Raw genomic sequence first — 21,699 nt, forward strand, 5'->3', positions numbered from 1 at the left:
TCCATAAACTTTAGACTCCCGAGTCTCAAACAATGCATAAGAGCAAGAGGTGCCACAAATAGGGCTGGTAAACGAGCCAAACTAATCAAACAGGCCATGTTCTGGCTTGGCTTGTTTACTTGTAACTTGAGCTCGTGTTCATGTTTAGCCGAGCTGAGGTTGAGCTTGGCTTGTCCTTGAACATTTGATTGGCTTGTCCTTGAACATTTGATGGCTCGTGTAAAAAATATTTACTTAAAATAAATATATTTTATATATTACACTTAGTAGTTTATATATAAATAATACGAAGGGAAAATATAGTAGGACGGTTATATTGTTTTAACTATCACAAGCAGTCACAAGTGTTGATAATATCGAAAATAACATGATATTCGTATACTTGAAAAAAAAAACCATAGCAAAAACTGAACACTTTAGCCGCATTTTAAACAGCAAAAGATATTACAGCATTTTCAAAATATCGTGATATTATCGTTGAGAAAAAAATACAACGGTTTTCATTGTTGTATTTATCTTTGTACGACCGCTGAATATCAATTTGAAATACATTATTTAACGTTTGTTTATTGTTTTTTAATGTGTAATGTATTCATTTTAAGATAAATGATCGATAAGAACAAAAATTATTGAAATACCGCGATATTTTAACGTGAGATGTGGTGCCGTTTAAAACGTTCGTCACAATGATCCATCTCAAGTGAAACCATAGGTAGAAAGAAGAGCACGGCGTTCTGCGTTGCCCCATGGCGCGCCCATACGCGGGAGTTGCTCCCCGTTGCTCCCTCCCCTCCCCATTCCCCTCCGCAAGACTCACCAAGAGGGCCAACAGGCTCAGGGAGAGGAAGCTCCTCAAGACCCTCCTCAAACCCCACCACCTACCTCCCATCTCCCTTCCGCAGAGACTTCCCCACAGAAGAGAAGAGTCGGAAACAGTGGTGGTGGACGATATCGCGGCGCTTTTTTCGCTAGAGGACCGACGTCTCGAAGTGGGCATTCATCAAGCTCCGAGTCCGCCGCCGGAGGTAGTCCATGGAGTCCCCCACTCGGTTCCTCCGGGGCTGTTTTTTCGTTGGGGATTGCAGCTCGTCGGTTTATTCATTTTTCAGACGATTTGTGCCGTTTGGTTTCTTGCGCCCATCGATTTCGACGAGAAAACGGGAGAAAAGAATGATGGGTATCCTTCGTTTCCGGGAAATTCCGGGTTGGGTGTAGGAAAAACGAAGGAAAAAGACGAGTTTTTGCTGGAGAACGATGGTGGTCTTTCTGTTAAAGGCCGTGGATCGCAATTGGGTCGGATAGATGCAATCGGCGACGACGACCTCGTGGAGAAGATCTCTAGAATTAGGGCAATGGCTAGGGAGGCTCGATTGACGGAGAGGTTGGAAATGGAGGGGAATGGCGACGTTGGCGGTGGCGTTGCAGTTGAGAAAGTTAACATTCTTCAAAATGGGTCTATCGAGTCGTCGACAGAATCGTCGAGTCAGAGAATCGAGGAAAATCCTATAAAGGGTGAGGTCGACGAGCTTTTGGGGAAATTGCCCCGGCTTGTCAGGTCTCGTCTGAAGAAATTGCCTCCCAAATTGTATTTGGCTAGTTTCGCGGGAGAGATTCGAAGAAGTTTGAGCAGGAAAGAGATAGTCGGCAGGCGAGGTTCACCTGCGCCACCAGGGAAAGGTGATTTGGGAAAATCGGGTTCCAAAAATAAAGAAGACGGTGGTGCGGGATCAATGCTCAGAGAGAGACCCAGAGGATTTCAGAGATCTCAGAACGAGGGCGCAGTCGGGAAGAATAGGAATAAGACTCGTATCGATGATGGTGGTACATTGAACGGCAAAGAATATACGAGTGGGAAAGGGAAGAGTTCCTCTTTGAGCAGGGAGAAAGGTATGGATCTTTTGGTCACTTATAGCTATTGTTGAATGAAATTCAGAACTATTGTTCAATGATTATTACCACTAAAAAGAGGAACATACATATTTTACTGATATGAAGAAACGTTTAGCGGGAAAGAGGGGGTAGAAGGTGAGAGGATGTCTTGGATGACCTCCTTCTTTCATTCCTTTTATTTTCTTCTGACAAACTGAGAAAGAAATTAGTGAGAAATCACAAATGCAATTGTCATTTGTGTGTGGCAATTTGGATACTGTATTTTGAGAATGCCTTTCTCCTGTTCAGAAACCACTTTTGTTCCTTTTAAATGAAAGCAGGCTGTCGGATGGTTCTCTTTGCATGTTTTTTTAAAAACATAGGTCTCTGTAGACGAAAAAATTTCAAAGAGATTCAATTTTGCAAGTCCTCCATAATTTAGATCTTCTGGTAGTTCTCCTTTATAAATGTCTTCAATCACATCTCTCGTGTCATTCTCTATTTGCACTTATTTCATTTGTTTTATGTGTTATAATTACCATTATGTTTTTCTGAGAAAATTGTGTAATAACTACCAATTTTCATTTTTTCTGTGATCTAGGTGAGATGACACAAGTGGAGTATGGAAGCTTTACCGAACCTTCCACGATCTCTAGTGAAGCAAGAGAATCAAATGCTTCGGGCGCTTCTGTTGAAGGAACCGTTGGGAGGTCAGGAAGTGGCAGGGATACTTATGCGAGTGGCTATTTAAATAGTTCTAATTCTGAAGGATCTATGCAGGATAATCTTATGAAAACTGATGGTGTGAACCAAAAAGCTGATGCTTCGAAACTTTCTGTAGCAATCCACGACCCTAGTTCTGAGTCATATGTGGAAACTAAAATGTCTAGATGGGCAATGAAGGAAAATGGTGTGAAAATGAAATATACAAAATCAGGGACTTCGGTACTATCTAAGCACGATCGTGGATCTAAAAAGAGGTTGCAAACCAAAGTGGTTAAACATAGATCACAGCTACATGGGGTTAAAGACCACCAATTGGAAGAAAATAATTTTTGGTGGCTTAGTCTTCCATATGTTCTTGTATGTTACATCACTCTTATATATGTTCATGTTGTTTTTGTTATTTTTGCTTCTTCTCACACTATTCTTAATTAACATAATCGTGATATCCTGCCATCTACTATCTACTATGAATAATTTGGTTATTTTGCTTCTTATTTTTGAAAACTTGTGAGTTCTATGTTCACACTGAATTATGTTGCAGTATATGTATTTCAGGTAATTTTGTTGCATAGAGGAGTGGGTGATAAGCGTTCAAAAGGTCTCTATTCTCTAAAGATGCATCATGGTTCAGAGAATGATGTCAATTCTCATATTATTGCATTTGAAGACCGTGGTGATGCAACCAATTTCTGTTTTCTACTAGAATCATTTTTCAATGATTTAGGAGATGCCTGTGCTGATATTGTTCCTTTATCAATCAAGGTAATGCTTACTTTGCCGTTCAATTTGTATGATTTTGTTATATTTTACTTTGTAATGATTGTAATTGGCATATAATATATGTCACGTTGACCTAGGCAAGGAATAATTAAGGAGAGGTAAAATTGGATTCAGTGATATCAACACAGATCTCAAGATGAAATCATGTTAGAGCCATGAAACTGGGCCCTGGCAAGTTCAATTACTGACATTGTAGGGCCACTTTCTGGTGCTGTAGCTATGAAATCTGGTCAGATATAGGTGTAGAAATTCTAGTTCTTCCATTTGAGCTTGCGGATGGAGCAGCATAGATAACAAGTGCAACGTCCCATCATGCATCCTCAGACAGTTGTACATATTTCTTGGCTATTTATGGTAATGTCATGTAAATAGATGGAGTAATGAGAAGGTTGGGGGGAAACAATACAGATTCTTTCATTATATGACTATGATGAGATTTTGGTTAAATTATGTGAAAGTCTGTTGGTTGTCCAGAGGCCTATGGTGAAGGGGTCATGGATGCTAATCTCTAGGAAGTTACTAGTCTCTGGTGGAAAGGCTGAAGCTTTTTCTTTGCTGGGTATGCCATTATGGCAGAGAGAGTTTCTAGTTTTATCTCCATTGTCAAACAATGTTGCTTGATTCTTTTAATTTTCATAATTTCCAACCACAATATTCTCTCATAAATGCTTTTCTTATCAAAAGAAGCCTGCCTCCCTGTTTTGAAGAATTCATGGGCCAACAGGCTGCATGGACAGGGACCACATAGAAGGTTCCCCACCTATCAGTGGGGGTACTTGGGAATTTCTGAAACCTTTGGTCAACTATCCAAAATTTAGGTCTAGATGTTGATATGATATGCAAAATACCATCTAGCTGCTGCTTGCTTCTTATAAAACAAGCCACCAAATTTGCTTTATAATTTGGCAATATTAAGAGAATCTTCATTGGCGAGGCTTGGTGGAAAAGAAAGAGTCATATTTGTTTATGATCAGAACAAAATTGGGTAAGAATTTGAACAATGAAAGAGATTTTGTGATTTATACTCTTGCGATTTAGCTGTCATTATCCTGTGTTGGATAAAACCTGAATTAAGGGATTCAGTTCACCTTAAGTTTGCACAAATGGTCAGATGTGTTATTGTCTAACCATAAGTGCATATTCTGTTAGCTGCTAATATGGTAACCGTGCTGAATTTGATCCACATACCAAACATGCCATATAAAGCAGTTTAAATTATCTTACATTCATAAAATTTCAGGGCATACACTGGTTATTTCTACAGCAAAGACTTTACTACTTAATCCTATTCCTTCTAGGTATTGGGTGCAGGATTTGTCTGTGCAAGGAGTTGCTAAAGAGAAAAAAAACATGCCCTCCATTCCTCACCCCTCCCCGCCTCTCTATCTCCGTCGCATGTTTCAATGTCTTCTCGAACATTAGCTAGTGATATGTATTATTACATGCAAAACTAAGATATGCTAAAGGCAAGGTGTGGCTTCTGTTTTCAGGAACTTCTCAAAGAGGTAAAATCAGGCTCCATGAATGTAAAGGTTGTGAGGAAGGGGGAGCTCCAGCTTTATGTTGGACAGCCACTAGAGGAAGTTGAGAGGCAACTCTGCTCCCTCTAGATAAAGTCCTCAAGATGCCGAAAAGGAAAGGAAGTGAGGAAAAGTAAAACAGGTTTATATTTCTTTGACTTTTTTTTTTAACGGTTGATTTGTTTATCTTATAAAAAACGTGGGGAGAAAAAAATCTGAAAAGCCTGAAATTTGATGCATTTCATGATACATAACTGGTTGAGGTTTTCCAATTTTATTTTTGTTCATGAATAGACGATGTATTTATATTCCTTTATTTCAGCCGAAGTCTGAATTCATTGGTTGATCTGCAAGCGTCCACGTTTTCATGCATGCACTTTGCATGTGGTCTTCTGTTTCTTGCATCATAGTTTTCCATGACTTTGTCAACATGGTGCTGCTTTTGATTTTCTGTTGAGAATTTGCAAGGAACATGTGATTTCATGATTTTTACCTCTTTCTGTTACTAACTCGTTTCAGCACTGTTATGACCCTTTTTCACTTTCATAAAGGGACATAGCTTCGTTGGGATCAAGTTCTGGTGGGGATCCTCAAATTTTCCAGGGTTACAAGGTGATTTACAGCATATTCAGTTGTATGTTATTGATTATAGCTCCTGTTAAATATACTGATTACTAACAATAGTGGAATTCATCATATTGGAAGCTCTTGTTTTTGAAATTGCAAATATACAATGCTGTTCTTATGTACAGGAACCCTGTTAACCAACATGCTCGGGCAAATTTCAAGAAGCAAGGAATCTGCATTATTTGCAATATAACATCAGGGAACATTGGAGGTTGGTATCTCAAGATTATTGTTCTGTAGCTTGTATGGGACTTTGGTCTGAAGCAGAGGATCTACTAAGTATACGAGGATAGTGTAGCACGCTACTTGTGAACCGTAAGGAAGTTGTCAATTACCTACCATCTTGGGGAAAATTCAAATTGGAATTGTAGGGAGTGGCATTGTCAAATTCCTCTGCATTGGCAGCATTGCTAAGCTATGTCATAAGGATACAGGACGTGCTATTTTTGTGTATTTTTCTATTAAAAAGTGCATACAAGGGGACACAGCATGGAAGTATGTTGGAGTATCCCTGTGACATAGTTGCTGACTACTGCAAGTTCTCTTGTTTTCTCAGTTTACTGATTGTCCCGGGGACCTTTAAGGTATGTTTGATCCACTGTCTCCCGCCCCATTTCGGATGGCACGGACGGTGGGAACGTTTATTGAAACAAGCATTGGACATGGCGGACAAGCGTCTGCCGCATCTCTGGAATGCCCTTTCATGGTCCCCTCCCCCACCCTCCCTACAAAAAAGAACAGGATGGGGAAACAATACAACAACAACAACAACTACGCCTTCATCCCAAAACAATTGGGGTCGGCGATATGAACCAAAAAAAGGAAATCATTCTGGGTCTTCCACATGAATCCTTCTCCTCCAATCATTTCTATCCAATGCCATGTCCTCGGTGAGGTTTAAAGCATTCATATCCTTTCCTATCATCTCCATCCAAGTCTTAGGCCTACCCTGACCTCTTTTAACTAATATGTTTTCCCAGTTCTCCATCCTTCTAACTGGAGCATCATTAAGCCTTCGCTGAATATGTCCAAACCACCGTAAACGATTCTCACTTATCTTATTTTCAATGGATGCAACGCCTACCTTCTTACGTTTCTCCTCGTTTCGAATCTTATCTTTTATTGTATTTTCATACATCCATCTAAGCGTACGCATCTTAACTACACTCATTTTTGAATATGATGTTTCTTGGCAGCCCAACATTCCATACTATATAGTAAAGCAGACCTAATTATCGTCCTATAAAACTTTTCCTTCAACCGCAATGGCATTCTACGATCGCACAACACTCCAGTTGCACTTTTCCATTTCATCCACCCAACCTTTATCCTATGATTTACATCTCTAACAATTTTTTCATACTTTTGAATGATAGATCCCAAATATTTGAAACAATCATCCACCGGTATTTCTTGCTCACCAAGCTTCACTACACTCCCATCACTACTTCGTTGCTTACTAAACCGACATTCCATATATTCTGTCTTACTCTTACTCAACTTAAAATCTCTTACTTCAAATGTCTGTCTCCATAATTCTAACTTACCATTAACCCCAGCTCTAGACTCATCAATCAAAACAATATCATCAGCAAACAACATACACCACGACACATTTTCTTGAATTGATCTCGTAAGCTCATTCATCACTATAGCAAATAGGAAAGGGCTTAATGCAAATCCTTGATGTAACCCAACCGTTATAGGAAAATTGATTGTCACCCCTCCATAAATGCGGACATTGGTTACTACTCCGTACATATATTTAATTATACTAATGTACTTGAGAGAAACACCTTTCTTTATCATTGTCCACCAGAGAACATTTCTAGGTACTCTATCATATGCCTTCTTCAAATCAATAAAAATCATATGCAAATCTTTGTTCCTCCCTCTATATCTCTCGATAAGTTGTCTAAGAAGACCTATAGCTTCCATAGGTTATCTTCCAGGCATAAAACCAATTTGATTTTTCGATATCATGACAACCTTCCTCAACCTATACTCAATCACCCTCTCCCAAAGTTTTCTCATGAGTTTTATACCACAATAGTTTGTGCAATCTTGTATATCACCCTTATTCTTATATAGAGGCACCAAAGTACTCTTTCTTCACTCATTAGACATCTTATTTGTTCGTCAAATCTTGTTAAAAAGATTTGTCAACCATTCTAAACCTATGTCACCCCAAGCATTTTCAAGCCTCGATAGGTATACCATCTGGGCCAATTGCCCTTCTTGATTTCATTTTCTTTAAAGCCTCTGCAATTTCTTTCTTTTGAATCTTGCGCATGAAGTCACGGTTTATCTCATAAAAAGGAATGAAGAAGTCTCTAAGATCCTGAGCATAACTTCCATTAAATAGCTTATCAAAATAATCTTTCTATCTCTTCTTAATCTCCTCATCTTTGACTAAAACCCTTTGCGTTTCATCTTTGATATATCTAACCATACTCAGATCCCTCGATTTCCTATCTCTCATCTTTGCAAGCCTATAAATATCCTTCTCGCCCTCTTTGGTATCCAACTTGTCATAAACCTCCTTATATACCTTATCCCTTATGTTTCGAACTACTTTTTTAACTTCTTTCTTTGCTATCATATACTTCTCTAAATTCTCATTATCACGACTCTTACTTAGATTTCTATAATACTCTCTTTTAACCTTAATAGCTAATTTGACATCCTTGTTTCACCATGATGTATCCTTACCTAGCGGTGCACTGCCTTTAGACTCACCCAATACCTCCTTAGCCACCGTTCTCATGCCACCCACTATCTTATTCTATATTGATTCTTAATCCTCCTCGAGATACCAATCAGCTTCCTTAACTACCTGCTCTACAAACATTTCTTGTTTAGCTTCTTTTAGTGCCCACCACTTAATTCTAGGATATATCTTATGTTTATCTCTTTTGCGACATTTTCTAATTCTAAGATCTAAAATTAAGACTTTATGTTGTGTAACTACACTTTATCCTGGTATAACCTTACAATCGATGCAACAACCCCTATCTCTCTTTCTATGTAGGAAAAAATTATTTGACTCGTATTAACCCCACTTTTAAATGTTACTAGGTGAGACTCCCTCTTCTTAAACCAAGTGTTTGTTAAGATCATATCATAGGACAAACCAAAATCTAAAATCCTTTTTTCACTTTTGTTTTTTTCTCCTATACCATAACCTCCATGGATACTCTCAAATCCATCCTTACTAATGCCTACATGTTCATTAAGGTCACCGTCGATGAAAAGCTTTTCTCCATAAGATATACCTTGTACTACTCCATCTAAATCTTCTCAAAATTGACGCTTAATGAAATCATCTAAACCTACTTGAGGTGCATAAACACTAATAATATTAATAATATCCGTACCTAATACTAATTTAATAAATAAAATCCTATCACCCTTCCTACGGACCTCAACTACATTATCTATAAACTCACAACTAATAACAATCCCCACTCCATTCCTATTTCTATGTATTCCTGTATACCAAATCTTATATTCCCAAGGTTCTATCACTTTTGCTTTCTCACCTACCCATTTGGTCTCTTGTAGACATAAAATATCCATCTTTCTCCTACACCTAACATCTACTAACTCTACCAACTTACCAATTAAAGACCCTATGTTCCAAGTGGCTAACCTAATTTTATGATCTTGAACTATCTTCTTTACCCCCACCCGTCCAACAAAGTGAGGGAACCTTTGCCTATTTGACACCACACCCGGGCGTCGGTGTGACGCGTCACTTCTGGGCGACGACCTAGCAACCCTTGCCCATTTATCACTGCCTTCGGGCCTATAGAGTACAACGCGTCGCTCAGTAGGGAACACCCCAACGAAATTCTCATATCGGTTCATATTCATAGGGTGTGACTAAGTTTTTATGCTGGCTGACACAGGCCTACCACAACCCTTCTTCTTTACCCGGGCTTGGGACCGGGATGGGGAAACAGTGAAGTTAAAAAAAAAAGAAAAAAAACGTGGGGTGGGAGGGAGGGGGTCTACTCTCTCTCTCTCTCTTGTGCAGCGACCAAGATTTCTTTCCCTTCTTAGTTCTTCTCTCTCTCTCCCCCCCTTTTTCGATCATTGTTTTTTTTTTTTTTTTTTTTCTCAAGGTTTGATTAGTTTTTTTCTTTAATTTTCTTTGATTATGGTTTTTTTTCTTTGATTTTCATTGATTAGGGTTTTGAATCAAATTTCTTAAATTTAGGTTTTTTATTTGTTTTTTTATGATTAGGGCTTTGAATCAAATTTTCTTAAATTAGGGTTTTTTTAGTTAATTTGATTATGATTTTTATTCTATTTTTTATGATTAGGGCTTTGAATTAATTTTCTTTAATTAGGGCTTTTTGTAGTTAATTTGATTAGGGTTTTTTATTTGATTTTTTATGATTAGGGTTTAAAACAAAAATTTTTAATTAAAACTTTTTATAGTTAATTTGATTAGGGCTTTTCTTATAAATAATTATGACTGTTGTTTTTTCTTTGGATAGGGTTTGGATTAGGGTTTTTTTATTTAATTTTATGGTTTATTTTTTGTATAGTTTATGTTTTTTGGGCTTATTTATGATTTATTTTATTGCATTTTAAGGTTTTATAATAGGGTTTGATAATTTGATTTTAGGGTTTTGATATTTTTATGATAAACTTTCATAATTAGGTGTAATATGGCATTTATATATAAAAAAATATCAGTTCTTATTTTTTCTCAATTTACTTAAATTTTAAACATTTTTTAATTTTTAGATCCAATCCAAGATTTATATCTGGTTCTAAAATCCATAATGAACACCCTAAAGCACTCATATTGTTGGACGGATCAAGTTGCATGATCCGAAGAAGTTATTCCATTTGATTCATTACGAGTGTGTGTTTATGTTCTCCACACAATGTAAAACAAATGTTTGATAACTCAGTACAGTTATTACAGAACATATAGAACACGAGTTCTATTATGCTATGTTCAGTCGTTCCGTCCAATCTTGGTCGAGGCATCAAGCCAGCCTTTGGGGGCGCATTTGCATACCTCTCAAAGGAGGCTCTATGCTGCAATCAGTGCATAACAATGATTTGGGGGCCCACTTTCTACAAGGAAAGTGGGCACCAAGTTTGCGTCGCCACGGTGGGGGCCACAAAATGCTTCTTGCTTCGTGGCACACAAACATGCCTTAAATTCAGCATACCATCTTGCTTCATTTATTGCAAATGGAGGTTTTGGATCTGACTGGATCCAACTATCCCATGTATTTATCTGTTCGGGATCCGAACCGTTTGCATCCCTAGTTCTTGTGCTGCTTCATTAACTTGAAGGAACAGAATTAAGTGTCTCCCTATCAATATTATGCTTTTTATAGATCACAAGTTCATGTGTCTTGAGTCAACAATTTTCAACCTGATGCGAAGTCCTTATTCAAGGTGGAGCTAAAATATTGTTTTGTTTTTTGTCCAGATTCGTATCACATTCGATGGATTTAAGCCTGAAATACATGTGGTAATACTGGATTGGAAAATAAATAAATAAATAATAAGCTATTTACAAGTAAAGATTCAACCAATTCAAATCAATCCCAGATTTGACATAAATTATCGATCTGAATCCAACTAGAATAAAAAAATAAACTGATTAAACAAAACCAAATATGTTCTGAATGCACATTCAGATTTTACTTAAATAATCAAAATCTGAAAACAACTCACTAAACAAAAATCTTGAAATAACATGTGGGACTCAGATAGAATATTCGTCCATATCTGATTCATTTGCAGCCCTAACTACAAGTGATCGTTTACGAAGTTACCACAATAACTGCAAAAAATCATCATAAGTAAATAAAAAATTGCTTTTGATTTTTAATTTCTTGTGGGGCTTATTGTGATTTTTTTATCATAAAATATTTTTTTGTTATTTATTCAACTCATTCACTTATTTTTATCTATTTTCATTCTTCACAAATAAGGCTAAAAAAACTTGAACCCCTTGCCTTTTCTTTTAGGGTCATGTTTGCTACTCTCGTGAGTATGGAACCCTTTAGTAAGAAAATGTAATATTTTTATTTTTTCAGTTTTTTTTTTCAAATATGGTCCTCCAGGCGTGATTTAGGTATCTAAGTAGAAACTGATATCTGGATCATGTTTTTCTGAAGTATATGTCAAAATTTGTGAGGATCGAAAAATCAACAGCCTACAATAAACTAAATTTTTAAACCCTAAATAAACATATTTTTATCTAGAAAAAGTATGATCCAAGAGTGATTCCAACTATTTTTGACCAATGCTGAACACATCCACTTCAGATTTGCTCTAAAGAATCTTCCCCATGAGCTCTAACAGAGTGTTCCTTAAGCATGAGGGTAACAAATGCTATTCCCACTAGTTTATTGTATAAAAGGCACCATTATTAATCGAAAAATAACTGAGGACAACAATAACACGTTTCCTAAAATGCCTTAAATTTTTTTTTAAATCTGTTTGCTGTCTAAAATCACAAATACTATTATTTTTGACTTTTTTTAGCCCTTGCACCTATCGTTTTCGATTCGAATTTCCTCCATATGTGATGTTTTAAGGTTAAGTTTAAAAATATTTCATAGTTTTTTTATGCGAAGTAAGTCAAGTATTTGTGCAGTTTGTCGGTTTGAGTTTATTTTTTATTTTTATATTTTTATGCAAAGTGACTAAGTATTTGCGAGGTTTTGAGGTTCGAGTTTAAATTTTTTTTACTGTTTTTTATGCAAAGTTATTAAATTTTTATGCAAAGTAACTTAGGTATTTGCACATTTTGTCAGTTCGAGTTTAAAAGAGATTTCATAATTTTTTTATGCGAATTTAAGAATTTTTATGCGAAGTAACTTAGGTATTTGCGCAGTTTGTCGGTTCAAGTTTAAAATAAATTTCATAAAATTTTTATGCGAATTTAAGATTTTTTATGCAAAATAACTCATTCTTTTAAAGTCGAACCCACCCACAAACTGCGCAAATACCTAAGTTACTTCATATAAAAAATTCAAAAATGCACATAAAAAAGTTTCGATATTTCTTTTAAACTCGAACCTCCAAATCTCATAAATAGTTGAGTTACCTCACATAAAAAATTTACTAAATTTCCATAAAATATGTGCAAGCGAACTTTCTTTTAAACTCGAAACTCTAAACATCACAAATACCTGACTTACTTCGCATAAAAAAATATAGGCAATTCACAAAAAGTATGTGAACTGTCTTTTAAACTTGAACCGACTCTTGAACTCTTCCGTGTTATATAAATAGTAGTGACCAAGATATCACATATTCTAGGGCTCACATTCTAGCGATATTCTCGTATAATCTAGGGTTTTCTTTGTGGTCTCCATCAAAATAATTCAATAGCTATTTTCAGTGTTCTAACAACCTTTTTCCAGCATTATGGTGACTAAGAATCTTGTGTGTGTGAACTATGTCGTCCTTTAACCATTGTACCGTGAAGTCTGTGAACGTCTTGAAACTTGAAGAGAGGGAGCCACACCCTCACCGTCTTTGCCTCAACAGTGGTCGAAACAGAAGTTTTTAGACGTTTACCATAGAAAATGCAAGTTAAAATTTTCACCACTTTAAAAGAAACAACCACAAACACTAGCTGAAAAAATAGATAAAGGGGTTACTTTCACAATGATGTATCCTATTTCTGAAGCATCTAAGGAGGGGGAGGTGGAGGGAGATTAAGTGAAGAAGCATTTATTTGAGCCATGCGCTCACTTAGAAGTTGTTGGAGATGGACCTAAGCAGCCTCCTCCCCTTGTGAATGTGGATGATAGAAGAGTAAAGGATGTACCTCAACAATAGGTGGTCCGAGTTGCACAATGGTCAGATGCTTCTCAACAAGGGTTGAAGGTAGTTGTGCAATAGAAGAACGCTTCTCAGCATGTGGATAAGGCAACTCAACACGAAAAAGACTGAGTTGCATAACAGTCAGATGCTTCTCAATCAAAGTTAAAGGCAGTTGTGCAACAAGAAGAAGCTTCTCAATTAAGGAAGAAGACAACTCAGCAAGGGCTGGAGACATCGTAGCAAGGGGCGGATGCCGAGAAGAAAGTGCAAGCTCCAAAAATTTTTTTGAAGAGTGGAAGAAGGTCCGATGCTCCTGGACAGGAGCCACAAGCCAATGATAGCCACATGCACCGCTTTTATTGGTTTCAAGCTCTCTCGAAGGACATAAAAAAATGCTTGATGATATGCATTTTTGAAGTTACTTCGAGATCTCACTATGGAAGATCAATCACCCTCTCTTAAAGGTCATGGTGAAGTTTTGGGATAAAAAAACCAACACCTTCTAATTTGGAGATATGGAAATGACCATCACATTGGAAGACATGACATGAATCACCAGGTGCCAGTGATGGGAAAATCACAAGTAGTTGACTAACACGGTTTTAGGAGCGACAGATGGTGCCTTCGTAGGAGAAAGACCATAGTTAGCATGGTTGATGAATTACCATGGCCCCACAACGGCGAGAAGGATGATAGATAGACTACCGTGTGTTGGAGAGAAGGCCAGTAGTACCTGGGAGAAGGATTTAAGATCATTCTTGCTATACTTCTTCAGCACATTCCTATTCATTGACAATGGTGGGAAGTCGATCAATAGTTTCTATGTTAATCTGGTAGCAATCTTGGATTGCATTGATGAATGCGCATGGCAGCAACTGCATTTGCACACTTTTATGCCTCTTTGAATAGCGTGAAGGCCAAAAAAGTAAACTTGACTGCATGTTGGTCTTGTTAGAGGTAGTTACTCCTTTATTGTACTTAAACTATTGATTTAAGCTAAAATATTTTTATGTAATTTACCATGTTGATCATGTTTTATATTTTTTATGTAATTTATCATGTTATTATGTGTTAATCCTTGTATTAATCCCTGTAGGTTTGGTTATGTGAGCGTATATCTCTTGGAAGGCCCTTGAGAGGTCAAGTTGTCCATAAAATTTTTTGTCTCGCAATGTGGAGACAAAACATAAACGAAGTTGCACCCCGTGAAAGGAAGTCTCGTCATCATATGAGTTGTGACCAGTCCTTCGAGAAATTGCAAAAGTTGACTTTGGTAAGTGTAAATATATTTTTTTGTTAACATGTCATTCATGTTTTAAAGAAATGCAATATAAGACTAACCATAAATGAAACTTCATTACGTAGGTAAAGTGGTGCCCCTATGAAGATGCATATGAGGAGGAGGAAAAGCGAGATGTTGTTGTGTAAGCAAAGGCTATGATGAGGAAGGACATTTGGTTGCACAAGATCAATGAAATAGAGTGACAAATGGCCAACTGAGTGGTTTAGCAATTTGGCTATTTTCAGCAACGAACTTATTACCCTGGTGCAATTAGAAGAATTATCTCGATGATAATCAAGAATAATTCAAAGGATTACTCCACCCTATTTCAATTGAAACTTGCAAACTGGTGCGAGGGTGGCCAAGACATCTGCTTGTTCTCCATGATAGTTGCCGGTGATGACAATCATTTAGTTAATCCGTGATGCAGGCAGTTCTTTCAAAAGGATAGTCAAGGAGGAGGAGGAGGAGAAGGAAAAGGAGGAGAAGGAGAAGTGTGACCACAAGTGTAGAAAGAATGCATGTGGAGCAGATACTTAGTTGGCTCTTGCACTGACAGAGATCAAGCAACTGAAGGATATACTTGCTGCAAAGGAGGCCAAAATCAGTGTGCTAAAGGAAACACTTATTGTAATGTCTTCAACCACTATACAACATCAAACTACGATCATAGAAAACTACACTAAGGTGAATAAGTAGCTACAAGCATGACTGAGGGATCTAGGGCAATGATTTTTGTTTTCGGTTATTTTGTAAATCATTGAAATAAAGTTATAATTGATTATATGTTTAATGATTTAACTAGTTTGTATACCAAGTTTTTAGCCCTCACACCTACTGTTTTGATGTTCGAGTTTAAAAGAAATTTTACTGTTTGTTTATGCAAATTTATTATATTTTTCAAGCGAAGCAACTCAAATATTTGTAAGGTTTTGAGGTTCGAGTTTAAAAGAAATTTCATAGATTTTTTAAGCGAAGTTATTACATTTTTTATACAAAGTAACTCAGGTATTTATATAGTTTGTTAGTTCAAGTTTAAAAGAAAGTTCATAAATTTATTATGTGAAGTTATTACATTTTTTATGTGAAGTAACTCAAGTATTTGTAAGGTTTTAAGGTTTGAGTTTGAAAGAAATTTCACTGTTTGTTTATGCGAAGTCAAGTATTTGTGAGGTTTTGAGGTTCTAGTTTAAAATAAATTTTACAGTTTGTTTATGCGAAGTTATTATATTTTTTATGCAAAGTAACTCAAGTATTTGAGAGGTTTTGAGGTTTGAATTTAAAAAATTTTAGAGATTTTTTAGGCAAAATTATTATATTTTTTATGCAAAGTAAATATGGTATTTGCGAAGTTTGTCGGTTTGGGTTCAAAAGAAATTTCACAGTTTGTTTATGTTAAATTATTATATTTTTTATGCAAAGTAACTCAAGTATTTGCGAGGTTTTGAGGTTCGAGTGTAAAAGAAATTTTATAGTTTGTTTTTTGTGAAGTAACTCAAGTATTTGCAAGGTTTTAAAGTTCGAGTTTAAAATAAAATTCACAGATTTTTTATGCATAGTTATTATATTTTTTATGCAAAGTAACTCAGGTATTTGCATAGTTTATTGGTTTGAGTTTAAAAGAAAGTTTACAGATTTATTATGCAATGCTATTACATTTTTTATGCGAAGTAACTCAAGTATTTTTGAGGTTTTAAGGTTCAAGTTTTAAAAAAATTTGTAGATTTTTATGCAAAGTTATTACATTTTTTTATGCAAAGCAACTCAAGTATTTGCGAGGTTTTGAGGTTTGAGTTTAAAAGAAATTTTGCAGTTTGTTTATGCGAAGTTATTGCATTTTTTATGCGAAGCAACTCAAGTATTTGTGAGGTTTTGAGGTTCGATTTTTAAAAACAATTTATAGATTTTTTATGCGAAGATATTCCATTTTTTATGCGAAGTAACTCAGGTATTTGTGTCGTTTGTCAGTTCGAGTTTAAAAAAAAGTTCATAAATTTATTATGCAAAGTTATTACATTTTTTATGCAAAGTAATTCAAGTATTTATGAGGTTTTGAGGTTCGAGTTTGAAAAAAAAATTGCAGATTTTTTATGCGAAGCAACTCAAGTATTTGCGAGGTTTTGAGGTTAGAGTTAAAAAAAATTCAAAACTTTTTTATGAGAAGTTATTATTTTTTTTATGCGAAGTAACTCCTGTATTTACGCAGTTTATCAGTTCAAGTTTAAGCGAAAGTTCACAAATTTATTATGTAAAGTTATTATATTTTTTATGTGAAGTAATTCAAGTATTTGTGCAGTTTATTGGTTCGAGTTTAAAAGAAATTTTGCAGATTTATTATGCGAAGTTATTATATTTTTATGTAAACTTAAGTGTTTACGAGGTTTGACTTTAATTATTTTTTTATAGTTTGTTTATGAGAAGTTATTATATTTTTTATGTGAAATAACTCAAGTATTTATGAGGATTTAAGGTTCAGTTTAAAAGAAAATTCACAGATTTTTTATACGAAGTTATTATATTTTTTATGTGAAGTAACTCAGGTATTTGCGTGGTTTGTCGATTCGAGTTTAAAAAAAAGTTTATCGATTGATTATGCAAAGTTATTACATTTTTTATGCGAAGTAACTTAAGTATTTATGAGGTTTTGAGGTTCAAGTTTGAAAGAAAATTTGTAAATTTTTTTATGAAAAGTTACTCAAGTATTTGTGAGGTTTTGAGGTTCAAGGTTAAAAAAAATTTTGTAGTTTGTTTATGAAAAGTTATTATATTTTTTATGCAAAACAACTCAAGTATTTGTGAGGTTTTGAGGTTCGAGTTTAATTTTTTTTTTACAAAATTTTTATGAGAAGTTATTATATTTTTTATACGAAGTAACTCATGTATTTGTGCAGTTTATCAGTTCAAGTTAAAAAAAAGTTCACAGATTTATTATGCAAAGTTATTATATTTTTTATGCAAAGTAATTCAAGTATTTGCGTAGTTTGTCAGTTCGAGTTTAAAAGAAATTTTGCAGATTTATTTTGTGAAGTTATTACATTTTTATGTGAACTCAAGTGTTTCTGAGGTTTTGAGGTTTGAGTTTAAAAGAAATTTTACAGTTTGTTTATACAAAGTTATTATGTTTTTTATGCGAAATAACTCAAGTATTTATGAGGATTTGAGGTTCAGTTTAAAAGAAAATTCATAGATTTTTTATATGAAGTTATTATATTTTTTATGTGAAGTAACTCAGGTATTTGCACAGTTTGTCAGTTCGAGTTTAAAAGAAAGTTTACATATTTATTGTGCAAAGTTATTATATTTTTTACACAAAGTAACTCAAGTATTTGTGAGGTTTTGAGATTTGAGTTTAAAAGAAATTTTGCAGTTTGTTTATGTAAAGTTATTATATTTTTCTTTGAAGTAACTCAAGTATTTGCGAGGTTTTAAGGTTCGAGTAAAAAAAATGCAATTTTTTTATGCAAAGTTATTATATTTTTTATGTGAAGTAATTTAGGTATTTACACAATTTGTCGGTTCGAGTTTAAAAGACAACTTGGGCCCACAAAATTTAAGTTTGGTACTTACACAACAATGTTATAAATGAATACCTTGTCAGCTTCAAACCAAATATAAGGCAAATATTCATCGCCCAAGCATGTAACTATCCCTCTTCATGCCTGGGAATTGTGAGCAATTGCTGTGACCAATCAACGTATAGAAGTTAGTTTTCTGTTTTTCAGTAGTAATACAACAGAAACAAAAGGTTGCGCTTACTCACAAAGAAATAAGGAGTAAAGTAAATCATCTTTGGCAAATTTTCTTTCTTTTTCATGTGGTGATTGTGTTTTACTTGAAGTCTTTCTATGAATCTTGCTAAATGTTACATATGTGGTACATGTATATTATATTTGAATGAGTACACATACAAAAGAACAAACAAACATACATGCAAACTTCACACTTACATCACTTTTCATCCAAGTTTCTTCGTCAAAATCAAATTCTTTTAGATCCCTGCTAGTCTCTTGCACATCCTGTACCTTGAGCATGATAACTGGCTCTAGGGATGAGTTTTTGTATGGTTGACATTTGCCACGTCTTCCTTTCCCTTTTGTTCCCCTTGTACTCGTTGCGAACTACCTAAGATATACATACAACACATAATACATTAGAGTTGTTCATTAACAAAGACTATATAAATACAAAGAATGAAAATTCATCAAAGAAAAAACTAACACATACAAATGACAACATATTTTATGCAATGTATTTTGTAGTTTTTCAGTTCGAGTTAAAAAAAATTTATAGATTGTTATGCAAATTTAGATTTTTTTATACGAAGTAACTCAAGTATTTGCGATGCTTGGAGGTTTAAGTTTAAAAGAAAGTTCAGAAGCACATATTTTATGCGTTATTATTGCATTTTTTATGCGAGGTAACTCAAGTATTTGTGAGGTTGGTTGGTTCGAGTTAAATAATTTTTTCATAGATTTTTATGTGACATTACATTTTTATGCGAGGTAACTCAAGTATTTACAATGTTTATCAGTTCGAGTTAAAAAAAAACTTTACATATTTTTATGCGATATTATTACATTTTTTTATGCGAGGTAACTCAATTATTTGTGATGTTTATCGGTTAGAGTTAATAAACAAATTCGCAGATTGTCAGGTCAAAATTTAAAAATTTTTTATTCGATGTTATTACATTTTTATGCAAGGTAACTCAAGTATTTATGATATTTGTTAGTTCGAGTAAAAAAAATTATCGATTTTTTATGAGATGTTATTACGTTTTTTATGTGAGATAACTCAATTATTTGCGATGTTTGTTAGTTAGAGTTAAAAAAAAGTTTTACATATTTTTTATGTGAGGTAACTCAGGTATTTGCGATGTTTGTTGGTTCGAGTTAAAAAATAAATTTGTAGATTTTTTATGCAACATTATTACATTTTTATGTGAGGTAACTCAAGTATTTGTGATGTTTGTCAGTTTGAGTTAAAAAAAATGTACACATTTTTTATGCAATGTTATTGCATTTTTTATGTGAGGTAACTCAAGTATTTGTGATGTTTGTCGGTTCGAGTTGAAAAAAATATTTGCATATTTTTTATGCAATGTTATTATATTTTTTATATGAGGTAACTGAAGTATTTACGATGTTTGTCAGTTAGAATAAAAAAAGTTCATAAAATTTCATACGAATTTAATATTTTTTTATGCGAAGTAATTCATGTATTTGCGATGTTTGTAGATTCCAGTTTAAAAGAAAGAAAGTTTGTTCACACTTATTTTATTTAGATTTGGTAAAGTTTTAATAAGCGGTAACTCAGGTACTTGGTGTTTTATCATCATCATCATCGAAGATCAATCAAGAGAGCTAATGATGATGACATCATCAGCATCATTATGGACCTATGGTGGATCCCGCTGCACAATGAATGATGTGTACCATGAGCGATGATTTGGCACATCACTTGATCTGCTCTCAGTGCTTCATTCTTGATTTAGTGCTGGCTATGGATCCATGCTCGGTATGACAAATTGAGTTCTGGACTTTGAACTAGGACTGCCAACGGGTTGGGTCAAGATGGCATCCATTGTTGTAAGAATCGATGCAAATCGCCAGAATCAGTATGGAATTGGCTCAAAATTGTTTTTCTTAAGGGCCGCTTAGGTTTAGTGTTTTTTATTTTTCTAATATTTTAAGGGGGTTTAAATAAATTTTATTTAATTTTTAAATTTTAATGAATTAATGGTTACAAATTAACCAATTCTAATCAACTCTGTTCGTTTCTGAATTGGCCAATTCTCTGAATTGTTTTCGAAATCAATTCAGACCCGATACCGAATCTGACATTGATAGAATCTATTCAATCTAGACCCCTCAATGCAGGAGTCCAGATCCCAGTGCCATAGAACCTAGCTTAGAAAATTTCTAAATAGTTTTGTCGCAAATATCATAGACAGTTCTAAAATACATACTTGCTGGTATTTTTTACTGAATCCGAACATGTAGATGTGTTTATCATGTCTTATTTACTGAAAATCATGCTTTCGATAGAATGAATCTGATGACAAATTTTGATTTTTATTTCATCAAGTTCTAGTGTGCAATATCAGCCCTTTGATCATTCTAAAAACGTTAAACATGAAAAATGCTTAGTCTGGCGCATGTTTTCTGCTGAATAAGAGAGTGCATCTTTAGATTTAAAAAACCCAAGACTTTGCCACAGATGGAGAGAGAGAGTTCCACTGCCCCCAAACGCACAACTCAAGGGAAGAAGCCATCAGGAAAGACCCAAGAAACTTTAACTTCGCATTATATTTTGTTTTGTGATAACGTCACGCTGCAGAGATATACAGCTGTGCAAGAAATGGCCCACCACCATGTATACCATGCTATCTCCTTGTTTTCTTTGCCCTCACCCACCATCCATAGAAAAAGTCTCTGAGATCAAGAACTCGAAAAACAAGAGCAAACGATGCAGAGATAACGCATAAAACTCAAGATGAAGAAGAAGAAACGTCTCTGGTGCAACCATCTCGATCTGCCACACAGAAAACCATCAGCCAGATCCTGACAAGCACAGCCCACTTGGCCAACCTCCTCCCCACAGGCACCCTCTTGACTTTCCAGTTATTGACTCCCCATCCTCTCCAACAATGGTGTCTGTGATCCTGCGAGTAGTCTCATGACACAAATATTGCTCATCTTATTGGCTGCATCATGCTTTGTTGCTTGTTTCACAGATCAGATGATGGTCAACTCTATTATGGTTTGGCAACTTTCAAAAGCATGTGGCTCATCGACTACCCTGCATCGTCGTCTTCGCCATCATCGGGAGTCGGGACTGCCCAATCTAACAAAGTATAGACAGGTTCATCGACTTCCTGCACGCAGTGCTATCAGTCTTGGTGTTTGCTGCTGTGGCTATTAGAGACAAGAATGTGCTGCACTGCTTCTATCCGCAGACAAAACACGAGACGCAAGAAGTGCTGGATGTTGTCCCTATGGCAATTGGGGTCATCTGCAGCCTACTGTTTGTTGTTTTCCCCGCGAGACGCCATGGCATCGGATATCCTGTTACCTCTGC

General features: G+C 35.2%; 1 protein-coding gene across 1 annotated transcript; it reads left to right on the forward strand.

The window, feature by feature from the left end:
* The first annotated feature begins 744 nt into the window (after positions 1-744).
* On the forward strand, positions 745-6,036 carry LOC149842805 (ABC subfamily C protein). The gene is made up of 6 exons (XM_090001591.1): positions 745-1,887; positions 2,471-2,952; positions 3,151-3,357; positions 4,866-5,037; positions 5,447-5,507; positions 5,648-6,036. The coding sequence occupies exons 1-4, from the start codon at positions 747-749 to the stop codon at positions 4,983-4,985; spliced, it is 1,950 nt and encodes a 649-aa protein (XP_089857717.1). The 5' UTR covers positions 745-746; the 3' UTR covers positions 4,986-5,037; positions 5,447-5,507; positions 5,648-6,036.
* Positions 6,037-21,699: the final 15,663 nt, after the last annotated feature.

Source organism: Nuphar pumila, chromosome 3 (assembly GCF_984573655.1).
Source record: "Nuphar pumila chromosome 3, dmNupPumi1.hap1.1, whole genome shotgun sequence".
NCBI lineage: Eukaryota > Viridiplantae > Streptophyta > Magnoliopsida > Nymphaeales > Nymphaeaceae > Nuphar > Nuphar pumila.

Bases quoted from the DNA above. Each gene is read 5' to 3' on its own strand.
- LOC149842805 (XM_090001591.1), top strand. From the start codon at position 747: ATGGCGCGCCCATACGCGGGAGTTGCTCCCCGTTGCTCCCTCCCCTCC. The intron at 2,953-3,150 runs GTATGTTACATC...TATGTATTTCAG, and splicing joins TTAGTCTTCCATATGTTCTT to GTAATTTTGTTGCATAGAGG. The intron at 3,358-4,865 runs GTAATGCTTACT...TTCTGTTTTCAG, and splicing joins TTGTTCCTTTATCAATCAAG to GAACTTCTCAAAGAGGTAAA.